Source organism: Myotis nattereri (assembly GCF_964212035.1).
Source record: "Myotis nattereri genome assembly, chromosome: 9".
NCBI lineage: Eukaryota > Metazoa > Chordata > Mammalia > Chiroptera > Vespertilionidae > Myotis > Myotis nattereri.
The window spans coordinates 43,001,838-43,015,707 of record NC_138084.1 but is presented as its reverse complement, the minus strand read 5'-3'; the positions used below and the strand labels follow the sequence as shown (position 1 = coordinate 43,015,707).

The following is a 13,870-nucleotide window of genomic DNA, read 5'->3' as shown; positions in this document are numbered from 1 at the left end:
GTGCGTCATAGCAACCGGTTGTTCCACCATTCGGTCGATTTGCACATTAGGGTTTTTGTGTGTTTTTTTTCACATTAGGGTTTATTATATAGGATAGTAGAGACCAGGATTCTTATATCTACTTTGTCCCTCCTGGCTGGGCTGGGCCTTATTTCTCTGTCTGTACAGTGAGGGGCTGGGGCCAAATGACAGTAGTCTAAGGTATTAGTTCAACCCAGTGGGGGAGATGAAGGAAATGTTAGGGACCAGGTCTTGGGTGACTCCAGGCAAGGGCTCTGCCCCTGCTCCACTGCCTTTCAGGGACCAGTAAGCAAAGTCTGATGTGAATTTCTCCAAATGACCCCTGGGCCCCATTCACAGACCTGAGGTCCCCATATGGGCTCTGACTTGCTGTGTGATTTGGGAATGTCCCTGTGCCTCTAGGGGCATCAGTTTCTCTCTGTGTGAGGGGCACATGTAAGACCCAGATTCCTCACTGCCAGACTGTGGGAAGCAGGGGTGGCTGAGTCCTAGACTCCTCCCCGACCTGCCCCCTCCCAGCCTTTCTGGGTTCGCTCCTCTGCCCTCGAGCAGACAGGACCCTTTTCTCTGCTGCTTGGGGGTGCTTGAGACAGCATATGAATATCCTTAGGTGAGGATTAAATAATCATAATAATAATATATATTTTTAAAATCTCAAAGTCCTAAGCATGTCAGGACTATATTTGTGAACCCACAGAGACAATTCCTCATCTTTCTCTAGTGACTTTAGGAGAAGCTGTTCCATCCCAGAGCTCTAGGATGGTGAGGCTAGGAGGGTATACATTCTGATTCCCTCGTTTTACAGATAGGAAACTAAGGCCCAGAGAGGATAGGAAGCCAGAGCAGAGAAAGGAACCCTGGGATGCGAGGAGGTTGAGACCTGGGTTTGGACAGGGTGCCCATGTACTCACTGTGTGACACTGGGCAAGTAGTGGGCACTTGTGGACCCTGTTAGCTGCCCACCCAGGGGAGCTCACCACGGGCCCTCCCTCCTGCTCTGTGGTCAAGGGCCAGTCCCTGGGGTCAGTGAATGTTCAGCCTTGGGCCCTCTGCCACACATACTGTCCTGGCCTCAGGGAAGCTGAACTATTGGCCTCAGTGCACACAGAGCAACTGGAGGCAGAGCTGGCACCAGGACCCAGAGGGAAGGTGGCAGCCCCTGGGGGCTGGAAGGGGTGGCTGGGGTGCTGGTGGACATGTCTCCCCACGGCCATGGAGCCTGGCCAGCTCTGCTTAGGGAGGGACAGGGAGCTCCAGTGCTGTGGAGCCAGATGCTTTCGAGAGCCAGGTCTAGTCCATGGGAGATGTGTGGACACACACATGGGTGCTCAGAGTGGGTGGTGATGGACAAGAGCCAGAGTCTGGGGCTGGGGGAGGGGGGAGGGGGGTGTCGGGCGGGAGCCTTGTTACAGCTCCCAGCTGGGAGTGGAGATTTTGCCCAAATCTGGCCAGCCTGTGAACCCTGCGGCTAGTGGTTGGTCAGGGGTGCAAGCTGCGGGCAACTCTGAGTTGCTCTTGATTGTGGTGGGGTGTGTGTGCCCATCTTCGGGTCTCTGGGGTGTCGTTTGTGCGTAAGTAGGTTGTTGCAGAGGTGCGTACCTGTGAGTGTGGGAGGGGGTGGGGAGGAGGGGTTCACAGTTAACTTCCAGAAGGACTGTTCTAGCAACCCCTCGCCCCTCCAATCAGAGCCCACGCCATCTCGGGGCCTCTCCCCGCCCGGTCCGAGCGCTGCCTGGAGACTGGTCCCTCCCGGGCCAGGTCCCTTCCCGGCGGGCGGGGCGGGCGCTAGGACCCTGCGGGCGGGGCGGGGCGGGGCTGGGAGCCGGTCCGCGGTCCCTCCGCAGCCTGGAAAATACCGAGCCCAGGCGAGCGGTGCCCCCGCGCCCCAGCCTGCCCGGAGGGAGGGAGACAGGGCGCGCGGGGCGGGGGCACGGGGCGGCCCGGCCGCGGGACCCACTGTCCTTCCCCTCGGAGCCCCCGCGCGGCCCGGTCGCCGGGGCAGCGGCAGCGCGGCGGCGGCGGCGGCGCTCGCACCCCGGCCCGGCGGCCCCGGCGGAGCAGTGGGCACAGGTGAGCGGCGGCCCGGCGGCGTCCGCCCCGCGCCCCGCGCTCTTCCCGCGCCGGCGCCGCCGCCCGAGTGAGTTGAGCGGGTCCGGCCAGCTCTGCGCGGACACCGCCCGACTCTCCTCACTTCGGGTCCCGGCCTCCCCGGGACCCCTCGGGCTCGCGCGCGCCCCCCACCCCCGGCGCGCAGCCCGCACCCCCCGCCCCCGGGAGGTCCGGGGCGCCCCTGGGGGATGCCCCGTGACCGCCCCAGGCCGGGGGACCTCACCGGGGGCCAGCCCCCGCCTCTCTCGAACTCTGCACCCGCCCAGGACCCCGGACAGCCCCACCCGCGCCCCCAGCGCACTGACTCCGGTCCCCAAACCGGTCTTGCAGGTCCCGGGAAGGTGGCGTCAGCATCGGCAGCCGCGTCGACGTTGTCGGAGCCTCCGCGGAGGACCCAGGAGAGCCAGACGAGGACCAGGGCCCCGGGCCTCTCCATGGAGAAGTCTGCGGCCTCCACAGAGCCCCAGGGGCCTCGGCCAGTCCTGGGCCGCGACAGCGTCCAGGTGCCCGACGACCAGGACTTCCGCAGCTTCCGGTCAGAGTGTGAGGCCGAGGCGGGCTGGAACCTGACCTACAGCAAGGCCGGCGTGTCTGTCTGGGTGCAGGCTGTGGAGATGGATCGGACCCTGCACAAGATCAAGGTAGGGCTGGGCACCGCACCTGCAGCCTCACCGCCTCGGACAGGGGTCTCCTGGTGCTCCCGCAGAGCCCCTGCCACCTGGTTGTGCACTTCAGTCTCTTGCCAGGAACTAGGTAGAGGCACAGTTTGTCCTGCAAGCCCCATTACACAGATGGGCCAACTGAGGCCTGGAGAAGGTGTGTGACTCTGGCTCACTCTTCTGCATGCCCCTGCCTGCTCCAGGGAGGTGGTCTCCCCTCAGGGACCCTTCTGCCCCCACAAGCCTTCCCCTCCTAACTGATTTGAGTCACTCAAGGTGGGGGATTGAGCCCTTCTCTTCCTAATTCCTGGTTCTCGCAGCCTGAGCCGGGTCTCTTTCCCACTCTCTGCACACTTGGGTGGCAGGGACCTGATCCCTTCCTGCCTGGTGCCCTGCTCTTCCCCCCTTCTGTCCCTGGCTGCTCCCTGAGTCTGCTGCGGGGACTCAGGATTGTGGCTGGCAGATCTCGAAGGCAGGGCGTGGATGTCCCTGCCTTACGCAGGGCCAGGCTGGTGGTGGGTTGGGAGAGGAGGAGGCCAAGGGAAGCACATCAACCCCTTGACAGCCCTCAACTCCATTCATTATAGCCCCATGATTTTTCTTTCTCTGCCTTGTCAGGGCAGGCTAAGGGTGTGGGACCCCATGAGCTCACCTCCGTTGGGGGCCTAGATAGAGCAGAGGCTGGTGAAGACTCTGGCCTAGAAGCATCAGTAGCTACCCCTGGCGCCTCCGGCATTGTGTGAGTGCCACATTTCCAGGGGGTAGGGCTCCCTTCGGTGAGCTCCTGGCAGTAGGCTGTGCCCTTTCCCCTCCCTTCCCTTTCTCTTGCCTTCTCCTTCTGCTGTCCTTCTGGAACTGTGCAGATGTGGATTCCTGTTGCAAGGGTTGGTGGATCAGGGCACTGGACTCAGAGGGCCCGCTCCCTCCCCCCCCGCCCCCCCTTGCCTAGGCCCTGCTCTCAGACTTAGCTCAGGCACCTTGGCCTCACACCAGACAGAGCCAGAGATGTCTGACGTTCCGTCTCTGGCCATGTACCTTTCTGCTTCCCTTTGTCTTAGTCATGTACAGCTTCGTCCATCTGTTCCCATGTGGCCTTCTGGCTCACCCTTTCTGCCCTCTGTCGCTCTCTGCATCCTGCCTATCTGACTTTCGTTTTCTCTCGGAGTTTCCATGTGTCTCCCCCACTGGGACTCTGCCCAGACCTGAGGACAGTGGGCTAGGGGGCTTCCCTGGGGCCTGACCTGTGTCTAGCCTGAGGTGCAGGGAAGGGAAGGGCAGCTGGTATGTCCAAGCTTGGTGTTCCCCTGCACCCAACACAGACAGAGCAGGGATGTTAGTTGAATGAAGGTTGTGAGAACAAGTTTGTTTCCCTGACTGTGACCTGGGAAAGGCTTAAGGATGGCTGCACAGTGGGGTGGGAAAGTGTAGTTTCCCCGCTGAGCTGGCCCTCCAGAAGGAAGGGAGGGAAAGATCTGAACGGAGGCTAGGCTAGTACGCCCATCCTCTGTCAACAGGGTGGAGCTGCCTCCTCCATCTGGCTTGGTTAATGGATAAACTAGCCCTGTCCAGGACTGGGGTTGGTGGGTCTGGGGGCCAGACTGCCACAACAGACTTCTTGTGGCCACATCAGACTTGTCTTGTCTGATAGTCTTCCTTGGGAGTGGAAGGGACTTGGAAAAAATGGGCTTGTGGGCTATGGTTAGGGCATACACTCTCCCTGGCAGCCAGAACCCTGCCCCTTCTTCCCTCTCAGACTGAGCTGATAATGGAAGTGCCAAAGGGCTCCTGGCAATTCCTATTTCATATTCTCCCCCCCCACCCCCTCACTGAGGTGCTAATGAGGACACTGAGACCCAGAGAGGGACAGGGGCTAGTCCAGGGTCACCCAGCCAAGTGCTAACCGAGTGGAGCTTGGAACCTAGATTTCTAGCCTCCCAGCCTCACCCTCTCTGTCTTATGTTTCTCCCTATTGCTGCCCTCCGGGTCTGCTCCCTCCAGTGGAGTGAAGGTTGGGGATAGTAGGTGAGCAGAGCTGGGGCCCAGGGAAAGTCTGGGGCCTTGATTATAGGCATCCTGTACCCCACTCCTGGTCCCCTCAGCACAAGCTCTGGGAGATGGGCAGAGGCCTCTGAGCTGCTCACCCCTCAAATTTCAGGAATACCATTTCTAAGAGCCCCTGCTTTGAACCAAGCATTTACCTCCATCATCTAACTTACCCTCAGGCTAGTCTTGGGCAGTGGTAGGCTTGTCTCCATGCTACACACAAAGAAACTGAGGCTGAGAGCAGTGATATTACTTGCCTAAGGTCACAGGGCAGCTGTGTGGAACCCAGGCCAGCCTGGCTCCAGAGTCCCTGCCCCTCTCCACTTGGGCTCACATTTTGGTCAGTGTTATGGCTTGGACCCCATCAATAACTCTTTGATGCCTTGGTGGTTCAGTTGGTTGGAGCATTGTTCTGTACTGGTCAGGACACATACCTAGATTTCGGGTTCATTCCCGGTAAGGATGCGAATGGGAGGCAACCAATGGATATTTCTCTTTCACATCGATGTTTCTCTCTCTCTGTAAAAATCAATAAAAACATATCCTCAGGTAAAGATAAAAAAAAAACTCAAAACACTCTTTGAAGGACACGGTGTTCTCATCATCCCATTCTCCTTTGATGCATGAGAAAGCTGAGGCCAGAAAGGGGCGTGGCTTATTAAGGGGCACAGCAGGGCTGAAGCCAGAGTCCCAGAGATGATTGGGTCACTCCTGGAGGCAGGAACTCAAGCACAGGTGTTTGTTGAACCTCCCCCTCCCCCACTCCTGCCCCAGCCTTCTGAGCCTGCCCCCTGAGGAAAGGCCAGCTGCCCCCTGGACATGCCCTGTGCTTGTGATCACAGGGTCGGGGTGTGGATCCGGATCCGCCTATCTGTCTACCTGATTGATTTTCTCCGCCTCGTTTCCCTTCCCCCTGACTTATCTTCTCGCGCCTCTGTGTCCAGAGGTCCCTGATAGCCACTGTGGCACTGGGCCCAGCATTTGGTGCCAGGACAAAGGGAAGGGGCTGCTGGAGGCCACCTCCCCCCTTTCCCTCCCTCCTGGCCTCCAGCCCAGCCTGGCCCCAGGCCTGCATTATAATGCTCTGGGTACTGGAGAGGAGGCAGACAGTGCCTCCTGAGAGGATAAGTCCTGTCCCAGAGGCAGATGCTGAACATGCATCCTGGTCCAAGGCAGAGGGCAGCTTGGAACCGGAACCCAGGCCGCTCAGTGTCGAGGCCAGGCTTCCCTGTGACGCCTATGTGATGTGAGGAATGGGAACCCAGAAGAGCTGTCAGTCGTTCAAGCAGTGCCAGCTGGGCAAGAGGCAGGGGTGTCCCTGGCTATGGTGCCCTCTTCTGTGTGTGTGGTCGTGGGCACAGTCCTGCCCCTCTCTGAGCTGCTTCTCTATCTGTGTCATGGAGCTCTCTTGGCTCCAAGAGCCTCTGGACTCAGTGCTTGTGCTGGGGCCCATGGGAACAGAATAAGGATCGGGCGACAGAAAGCAGGAGATGACACGGCCTGCGCAGCCCTGCCCTGGATGCTCATGTGCTTAGGTTCTCAGTGCTGCTGAGTGTCTAGCCTGGTGCTTGGCTAGCCATGTGAGAGGCAGAGGAGGAGGCCTGGCCCGTGTCCCCAGAGGCTCCCAGACCCAGGTGGAGGGAGGATTGACAATTCCAGGTGGCCCCTGCCTACTCATGGGACAGATGTTCACAGGCAGACCACTGTGAAGGGGCCTTGAGGGGCTTGGTGGCTGGAGTAAGGCAGGGAGATCTCTTGGGGGAGTGTCTCTGAGAACCTGAGGTTTCTTTTGCCACAGGAAGCTGGGGGTGGCAGTGGGGACCTGTTTTCTCTGACTTCCTGCCCTATGGCTCCTCCCCTTTCCCTTTGGGGAAGGCTCCAGTGGCCCCCCACTGCCCTATCTCACTGTCCACCTGCTTCCACACCGCAGCCCTCCACCTCCCCTCCCTGGGTTCCAAGCTCTCAAGCCAGTGCTCAGGCCTGTCCCCTCTCAGCACCTCATTCTCTCCCCCTTTGAAGAGGGATCAGGGAGGGGATCATCTCAGGGATTTCCAAGGGCCCTTTTCACTCCTAACAGTCTGAGGGACTCAGAAGGTCATGGGGAAGGTGGGGCAGGGCAGGGCAGGGCCAGGTGTTTTTCTTCCCACTGTGTCTTCACAACTGTCCTGTGGCATGAGTCTTACTAAGCCCGTCCGAACAGATGTAGAAACTGAGGCTCAGAGCAGGAACTTACTTGTGTAAGGCCAAACAGGAAGTGGTAGAAGCAGGATTAGAACACAGGTCCTTGGGTTCAAGGCTGAGACCTCTAAGGCTGGGATCTCTCTGCCCCCTTGGGCCCGTCTGTCTCCAGGACCCCATGGCTACTCATAACTTACCTCTCTCTGCTGACTTGGGTCTTGCTGTGCTGTTTCATTGTGGGAGGGCACCCTGGAGGGGGTCCAGCTGGGCAAGAGGCCAGTCCTTGCTATGTGACCTTGGGGGCCATTTCACCTTTTAGAGTCTGTTTTCTTATCTGTGGTGGCAGGGGTGGAAGTTAATTGGTTTTAGGGCTTTGGATTGGGTGAGTTCAGGTGCAGGGTGGGCCTTTGTCCCCTCTGGGGCTCCATTTCCCCATTTCTACAGGAAGTTGCTGGGAAGGTGGTTTGTAGAGGCTGTGCTGGTCTTAGGCCATGGTGGTAGGGGATCTGGACACAGAGTAAGGGCAGATAACTACGGCCTTGCCAACCTTCAGGTGGGGGTGCTCAGAGAAGGGAATGGTCAGAAGTGGCTGGAGGCTTTAGGGAAGGCTTCCTGGAGGAGGTGCCTGGGTTGGCCTGAGGCTGTAGGTGATAGAGTATAGGGTCCAGAGTGGCCATTGCTGTCCCTGCCTGGGCTTTAGCTTCCTCATCTGTCAAATGTGGATGGTAGTGTTGCCCTGCCTGTCTCAGGCACTTGATTCATTCACTCACACCACACATTTAGTGGTCGTTCACTGATAGCCTCTCTGCCTGGCCCTGTGCTGGAGGTTGGGGACAGAGAAGGGAATTAAACTTGAGCCCTGCACTCAAGGAGCTCCCAGTTGGGTGCTGAGACAGACACTTGTTTCAGGAGCTGTGGAGGCCCGGAGGGAGACTCTGAACCAGCTGTGGAGGCCACGGGAGGCTTCACAGAGGAGGAATGCGTAGGTGATGCCTTTTGAACTGGTTAGAGAATGAGGCATACAAGTTTGATAGTGTTGAGAGCTGTCCTTGGGGAAGAACAGCTGTGCAAAGGCCCTGGGGCAGGAAACAGGGCAGTGCATTAGGAGAACTGTAGGTGTTCAGTGTGGGGCTTGGAGCTCAGGGGGCTGGAGGTGTTTAAGGAGCTCGACTAAAAGCCTTAGGACGTGGGTCCTGGAGGTCTTGAGGTGCCAGGAAAGGGTTTTAGATAATGCAGATGGCAGGAGGAGGCTTTTGCTATATTGTCTGGACTGAAGGACTGAGGCCTGCAGTAAAGGAGGGACTGTGAGGAATGGAGCAAGGAGTTGTATGGATAATGACTGGGACATGGTGATTACAGAATAACCCTTTGCAATGTGCAAATTGTGGCGTGTTATTCAGGTTGGGGTGTGGATGTGCAGCCCCCTTGGTGCCTGCCCTGAGGATAAGGAACCTTGTGAGTGGGAGTGGGGTGGGGTAGGGTGGGGTGGGTGCCTCCAGTTAGTGTGTCCCTATGGTTAAAAGAGCCCCCAGCTCCCAAGCTGGCTCTGTGCCCTCCACGCCCAGCTCCCCAGGCTCTGGCTTTTAAACTTTAACGAGTCCGAGCCCCAGCTCAGTTTCCAGTCGAGAGTCTTTAAAGTTTCAGGAGATGAGAGAAAGGAAGGAGTCCTGGAGACAGATGGGTTTTATTTCTTCCCCCGCGTCCCCACGCCTGGCTAGGCCACCTGGAGCCAGGCCCCAGGCACCATGACCCCACACACCTGGCACTCTTCAGGGATCTGAGACGTCCCTGGGTCGCACTAGCCAGTTCCTGAGGGACCAGTGGCCACAGGCCTGTGCGCCAGGTGCCACCGAGATAGACAGGGATAGAAACCCTATTGAGCCATGACCCCTGACCTGGGCAGATGAGCATGCTCCAGCAACAGGTGGGAGGAAAAATGCTCAGGCCAGGGGTCAGGCTTGAGGTGCCTGCCCTTACCTCCTCTGGCATGCTTGGGCTGGCCCCTGGAGCTTCAGAAACACAGGCAGTGGAAGAAAGTAGTAGGCCCAGAATTTAGTGGTGGGTCCCACGCCAAATGCAGGCTCCTCTTACTTGTCATTAAAGAGAGCCTGGGGTAGGTGGCACAGGGCAGCTGGAGCAGTTCTCTGTGGCTATAGCCTGTTGCCTCCCTGCCTCTCAGCCTGGGCTCCCTGGAGGCAGGTACTTGCTACCTCTGATGTCTCCAGAATCCTTATGTCCTGGGGCAGGTGAATAATGCCTGCACATGTGCACCCCCAGCCCCTGCCCCCATAACAGGGAAGTAGGGGGAGTGAGTACCCATGCAGTGTCCAGGCCTTTTAATCTCATCCTGCATCTTCCCCTGATTCCCCGAGGTTCCCCTCTACCATCTCCTGGAGTCCCCTCTCTGTCTTTGGACCCTTTCAGATTGCCTGGGATCTGGTACTAGACCAGGGAGGTGATGACTCTTAAGGCACAGGCAGAGGGGATGGTGTTCCCTTGTGTGTCTCCAATATTCAGTCATTCGACACATATTTATTAAGCACATCCTATATGCCAAGGTTTGTGTTATGTCCAGGAATTTAGTGGTAAAACAGATTAGGCCCTGTTGTCATGGGTTTATATCTTGAGGGGGAGATAAGCAAAATAGAAGCAAGCAAATAAGTAAATAAGATACCGGATGGTGGTTGTGTGTTATGAGGACAGGATAATATGTTGGGGTTGTCTGGCCTTCTATGTGTGGGCCTTCTGCATGGAGCTGGATTGTGGGTGAATGCATGTGGATGCGCCTTTAAGGTTGTGTGTGTGCCTCTGAGGGTGAAACTGTATGCATGTTTCTGTGTCTGGTGTTACTCTGTGTGTGTGAGTCACTCCCCCTCACTGCAGCAGAGTTGTCTCTGATCCAATTATGTCTCCTCAGCTGTCTCCTGGCGCCTCCTGCCTCCTGCCCCCTGCTCAGCTCCGACTCTGCCATGGTTTTCCCTCTCTGCCTCCATCCAGCCTCCTGCCTGGCCTCTGGGCCTATCTCCAGGTCTCAGAGTCTCCCCTTAGGGTGTGTTTCCTATTCCTGTCTCAGATGGTTACTGAGCCTGCCTTAATGTTGCTACTTGTCTCTTTCCTCAGTTTTTTTTTCCTGTCCCAATTATTTATTCATTCAACAAACTTCTCATGCCTCCCACTTACTCTGTCAACCACTGTGCTGCTGCTGGGGACCAGAGATGGATCAGACCCAGGTCCTGCTCTCAAGTCCTAGGGGGAGACTGGTGGAGACAGTGACAGCCCTCTGTGAGAACCCAGGCTGAGGGAGGCCAGGGCTGGCAGCATGGGGGGGCGGGGGCCGGGTGGCAGTGTCCGGGGGGCCAGCAGGAGTCAGGCACCAAGCTGAGAAGGTCTTGGCGAGTCCCTCAGGGAAGCAGAGGGATGGGCTGAGAGTGAGAAAGGAGTGGAGGCAGAGCCTGAGTGAGGAGGATGTTGGAGTTAGGATTTGCTGAAGGCAGAGAGAGAGGCAGCAGTCTCTCTCAAGCTGGTCAGGGCTGTCATTAGCTCTGGGTTTCTGAAAGCTCCCTGGCTCAGGGGACAGCTTGTCCTGGGAACCATGAGCTGAGGATGTGGCTGCAGTACTCGAAGCAAAGGTGGTGAGGCCTGCCTGGGATTGGTGAAGAGGGGCTGTTGGGAAGGTCCTGGCTGAGCGGAGTCCCAGGGTTGACAGTGAGGGATGAGTCCAGACCTTGCCTGGTTCTAGGCACAGGAGCGGAGCAGAGGAGAGTGGGCATTGAGGCAACAGTGGTGGACGTGGTGCGTATGCAGGTGTGTGGGCTGCCCAGGGGTGATGCCCAGGAGGCTGTTGAAGAGGCAGCGTGGAGTTTATCGGAGGCCGCTGTGGTCCCTGAAGCCCAGGGGGGAGTTTATCCAATTTGCCTTTGTTTTGATGTCTGTGTGTCAGGCCTGGCCTTGTTTGGTCTCACTGGTCTCCCGTCACCCCCTCCCTTTTCCCAGGCCCACCCACACTCTGCTTCTCCTTCTCAGCGTCCCCTCCTCTGTCTGGCTCCTCCATCTCCCCCAGGGCTGGAACAGAGTGGCGGGAGCTCCAGACCAGGAGGTCAGCTTCTGAGATGTCAGCAGGATGTTCCTGCGGCTGCAGAGCTGGGGCCTGCTGCTCCTGAGCCTGGGGGTGGGGGTCCAGAGAGGCTGCTGGAGACTGGGGGGAGGGAGGAGGGAGGAGGCGAGCAGCCATGAGTCATTCAGCCCTGGATGGAGAGCAGCAGAGGGCCCAGCGTGGTCTGCCTGAGCAGACTCGGAGCTCTGTCTAGGGGAGGCGTCACAGCACCTCCACTCTCCACCACACTCTCAGGGGGGCCCCTCTTTTGGGAGAAGATGGGTTGGGCGTATCTGGTTTTAGAACCCCTTCTCTTCAGAAGAGAGAGCACAGGATTCGTCTGTCATTTTGCAGGTGGGAATACTGAGCCTGAAGGTGGGGGAGGGGGACCCTGTGTTGGGCGCACCACCCCCACGTGCTCTCTGTGTCCCTCCAGCTCCCCTTGCTGCAGGCAGAGCCAACAGCCACAGCTCCTAGTGTGGATGCCTAGGGACGGTCCTCCCCTGGCCAGGTGCTGGCCCACCTGGCAGCCCTTGGGTCCTCCACAGAGCAGAGCCAGGTTCTTGGGGAACAGCCTTGGGTGTGGACTTTGGGTCACAGTGGGTTCCAGGTTAGTTCCTTCACTTCACCTTTCTGAGTCACCATTTACAAATGGACATAATCTTCCCTGCTAGGTAACTGAGAGGATAGGGTTAGACGAATTTGCTAAATCCCTAGCACAGAGCATGGCACAGAGCTGGCCTACCATTCACATTTGTTGAATGGATGAATGAACGACCAGGCTGAGGTACCCAAGGGACAGCTCCATTTCCTCCGCCTCCATCCTGCTCACTCAGGTTACCTCATGGAATTGCATGAGCCCTCTCCTTCCTTCAGCCCTTCCAGGCCGTTTCCAGTCCCCAGGCTCATACCAGCACCTCTACCAGGAGCCTCTTCCCCATCCTTACATCTGGGTGCCATCTACTTTCTGTTCATCCATTAGGACTCCACTTAGGTGCCCCTCCCTGTACCTTCGTCCCCAGCTTCCCTCTGTCCCTCCCTGACTGCCCGAGGTTCTCATTCCTATGCCGCAGCCCGAGGCAAGGGTGGAAGGGCCCTGAGTGCCCGCTGGCTCCACTCCCAGCACGGCCACGGCTGGAGCATTTCCAAGGTAACTCAGCACCAGCATGGGCAACCTCAGACCCCATCTCAGCTGAGTCCCGGCTTCCATGTCCAGGGAACAAGAACCTTGGGATTCTGGACAACACTCTTAACTTAGAAAAATAATAGATATAGTTTCTATATCTTATAGAAACTGTATTATATCAACAGTCACAAGAACCCAAAATGAAAAGTCTATCCCCAGCGCCTCAATTCCTGAGTAAAACTTTTCTTTGGCCGAAACCGGTTTGGCTCAGTGGATGGAGCGTCGGCCTGTGGACTGAGGGGTCCCAGGTTCGATTCCGGTCAAGGGCATGTACCTGGGTTGCGGGCATATCCCCAGTGGGGAGTGTGCAGGAGGCAGCTGATCGATGTTTCTCTCTCATCGATGTTTCTAACTCTCTGTCTCTCTCCCTTCCTCTCTGTAAAAAATCAATAAAATATATTTAAAAAAAAAAAATCCCTAGCAATGATGAATAAGGATTTCTTTAAAAAAACAAACAAAAAACTTTTCTTTGGTTCCTTCCAGCTCTCATTGACAGGTATAGATAATTTATGCTACGTTTAGACCAGCGATTTCCAACCGGTGAGCCACAGGAATTCTTAAAACATGCAATACATGACTATTTAGTCAGGGGCACGACCTCTTTTCCCTTAGATTGTCAAATAAAAAATATGACAACAGCCAATACAACAATAGCCCTCCGGTGCGAATGACTAAAAATTATACCTTTTTTTTTTTTTTTTGTCAGATCAACAAAAAAATACACATTTGTTGCAGAATTTTAGTAATTAGTTATTTGTGCCATGAGATGAAAAAGGCTGAAAATCGCTGGTTTAGACTATGGCACTGGTAGAAGTTAATATCCTCCTTTGTTCATTTAACATTGCATCCGTGGAAGTAGCTCATATTGCTACAGGATTATTAATTCACAAACATTTCCGGCAGCTGCTCCCTGCCAGGTCTGTTCTGGGTTTTGAGGCCTGTTCTGGGTTTTGAGGGTTCAGAGCCAGCTCAGCCCCTGCCCCTGGCCCGGGGGAGCCCACAGTCCTCCGTAACTGGCAGTAATTATCAAGGTGAGATGTCATTCTTAACCCAACCCGGTCCTGCTGTTGGTGGTGGTCCAGGTTGTTCTCCAATATATTTTGCTAATTACAAATGCAATAATATAGTCATGAATATTGTAACAGGACTTTTTTCTTACTTTGTATTTTTTTCCTGAGTATAAATTTCTGGTCCTGAGTAACAGGAACTAAGTTGAAAGATACATTTTTATGATTTTGAAAATATTTGCCAGCCAGGAGGAGCTCCCACAGCCCCTTGGTTGGCTCACCCGTCCATCCTGCTGTTCTGGCAACAGGCCTTTACTAAGCTGTGCCAGGCCCAGGGGATGCCAAGGTGAACGAGGGGCCACAGCATTGCAGACAAATCGATGCACTGCAGTGCGTGCTGATGGAGGGAGGCACTGGGGGCTGAAGGGTAGGCCCCAGCCCAACCTGAAGAATTTAAGGACAGGGGTCAGCCAGGCTGAAGTTTGAAGACAAAATAGAAAAGGAGCTGGCCAAGGGAGGTCCTGGGAGGGCCAATCAGATCTCTTTCCTGGACCCCTGTGTCAGAACGTCCTGA

General features: G+C 56.5%; 1 protein-coding gene across 3 annotated transcripts in view; it reads left to right on the top strand.

Annotated features, from left to right (window-relative positions):
• The window catches only part of STARD10 (StAR related lipid transfer domain containing 10), a 52,172-nt gene that overhangs the window by 27,194 nt on the left and 11,108 nt on the right, over positions 1-13,870 (top strand). For 2 of the 3 annotated variants that reach the window (XM_081098710.1, XM_081098711.1), the window contains exon 2: positions 2,461-2,771. In XM_081098710.1, the coding sequence (XP_080954836.1) occupies positions 2,565-2,771 (207 nt within the window). In that variant the 5' untranslated portion in view covers positions 2,461-2,564. Of the gene's footprint in view, positions 1-1,961; positions 2,092-2,460; positions 2,772-13,870 lie in introns of those variants that run through there. The other variant, XM_081098709.1, reaches the window with a different exon arrangement.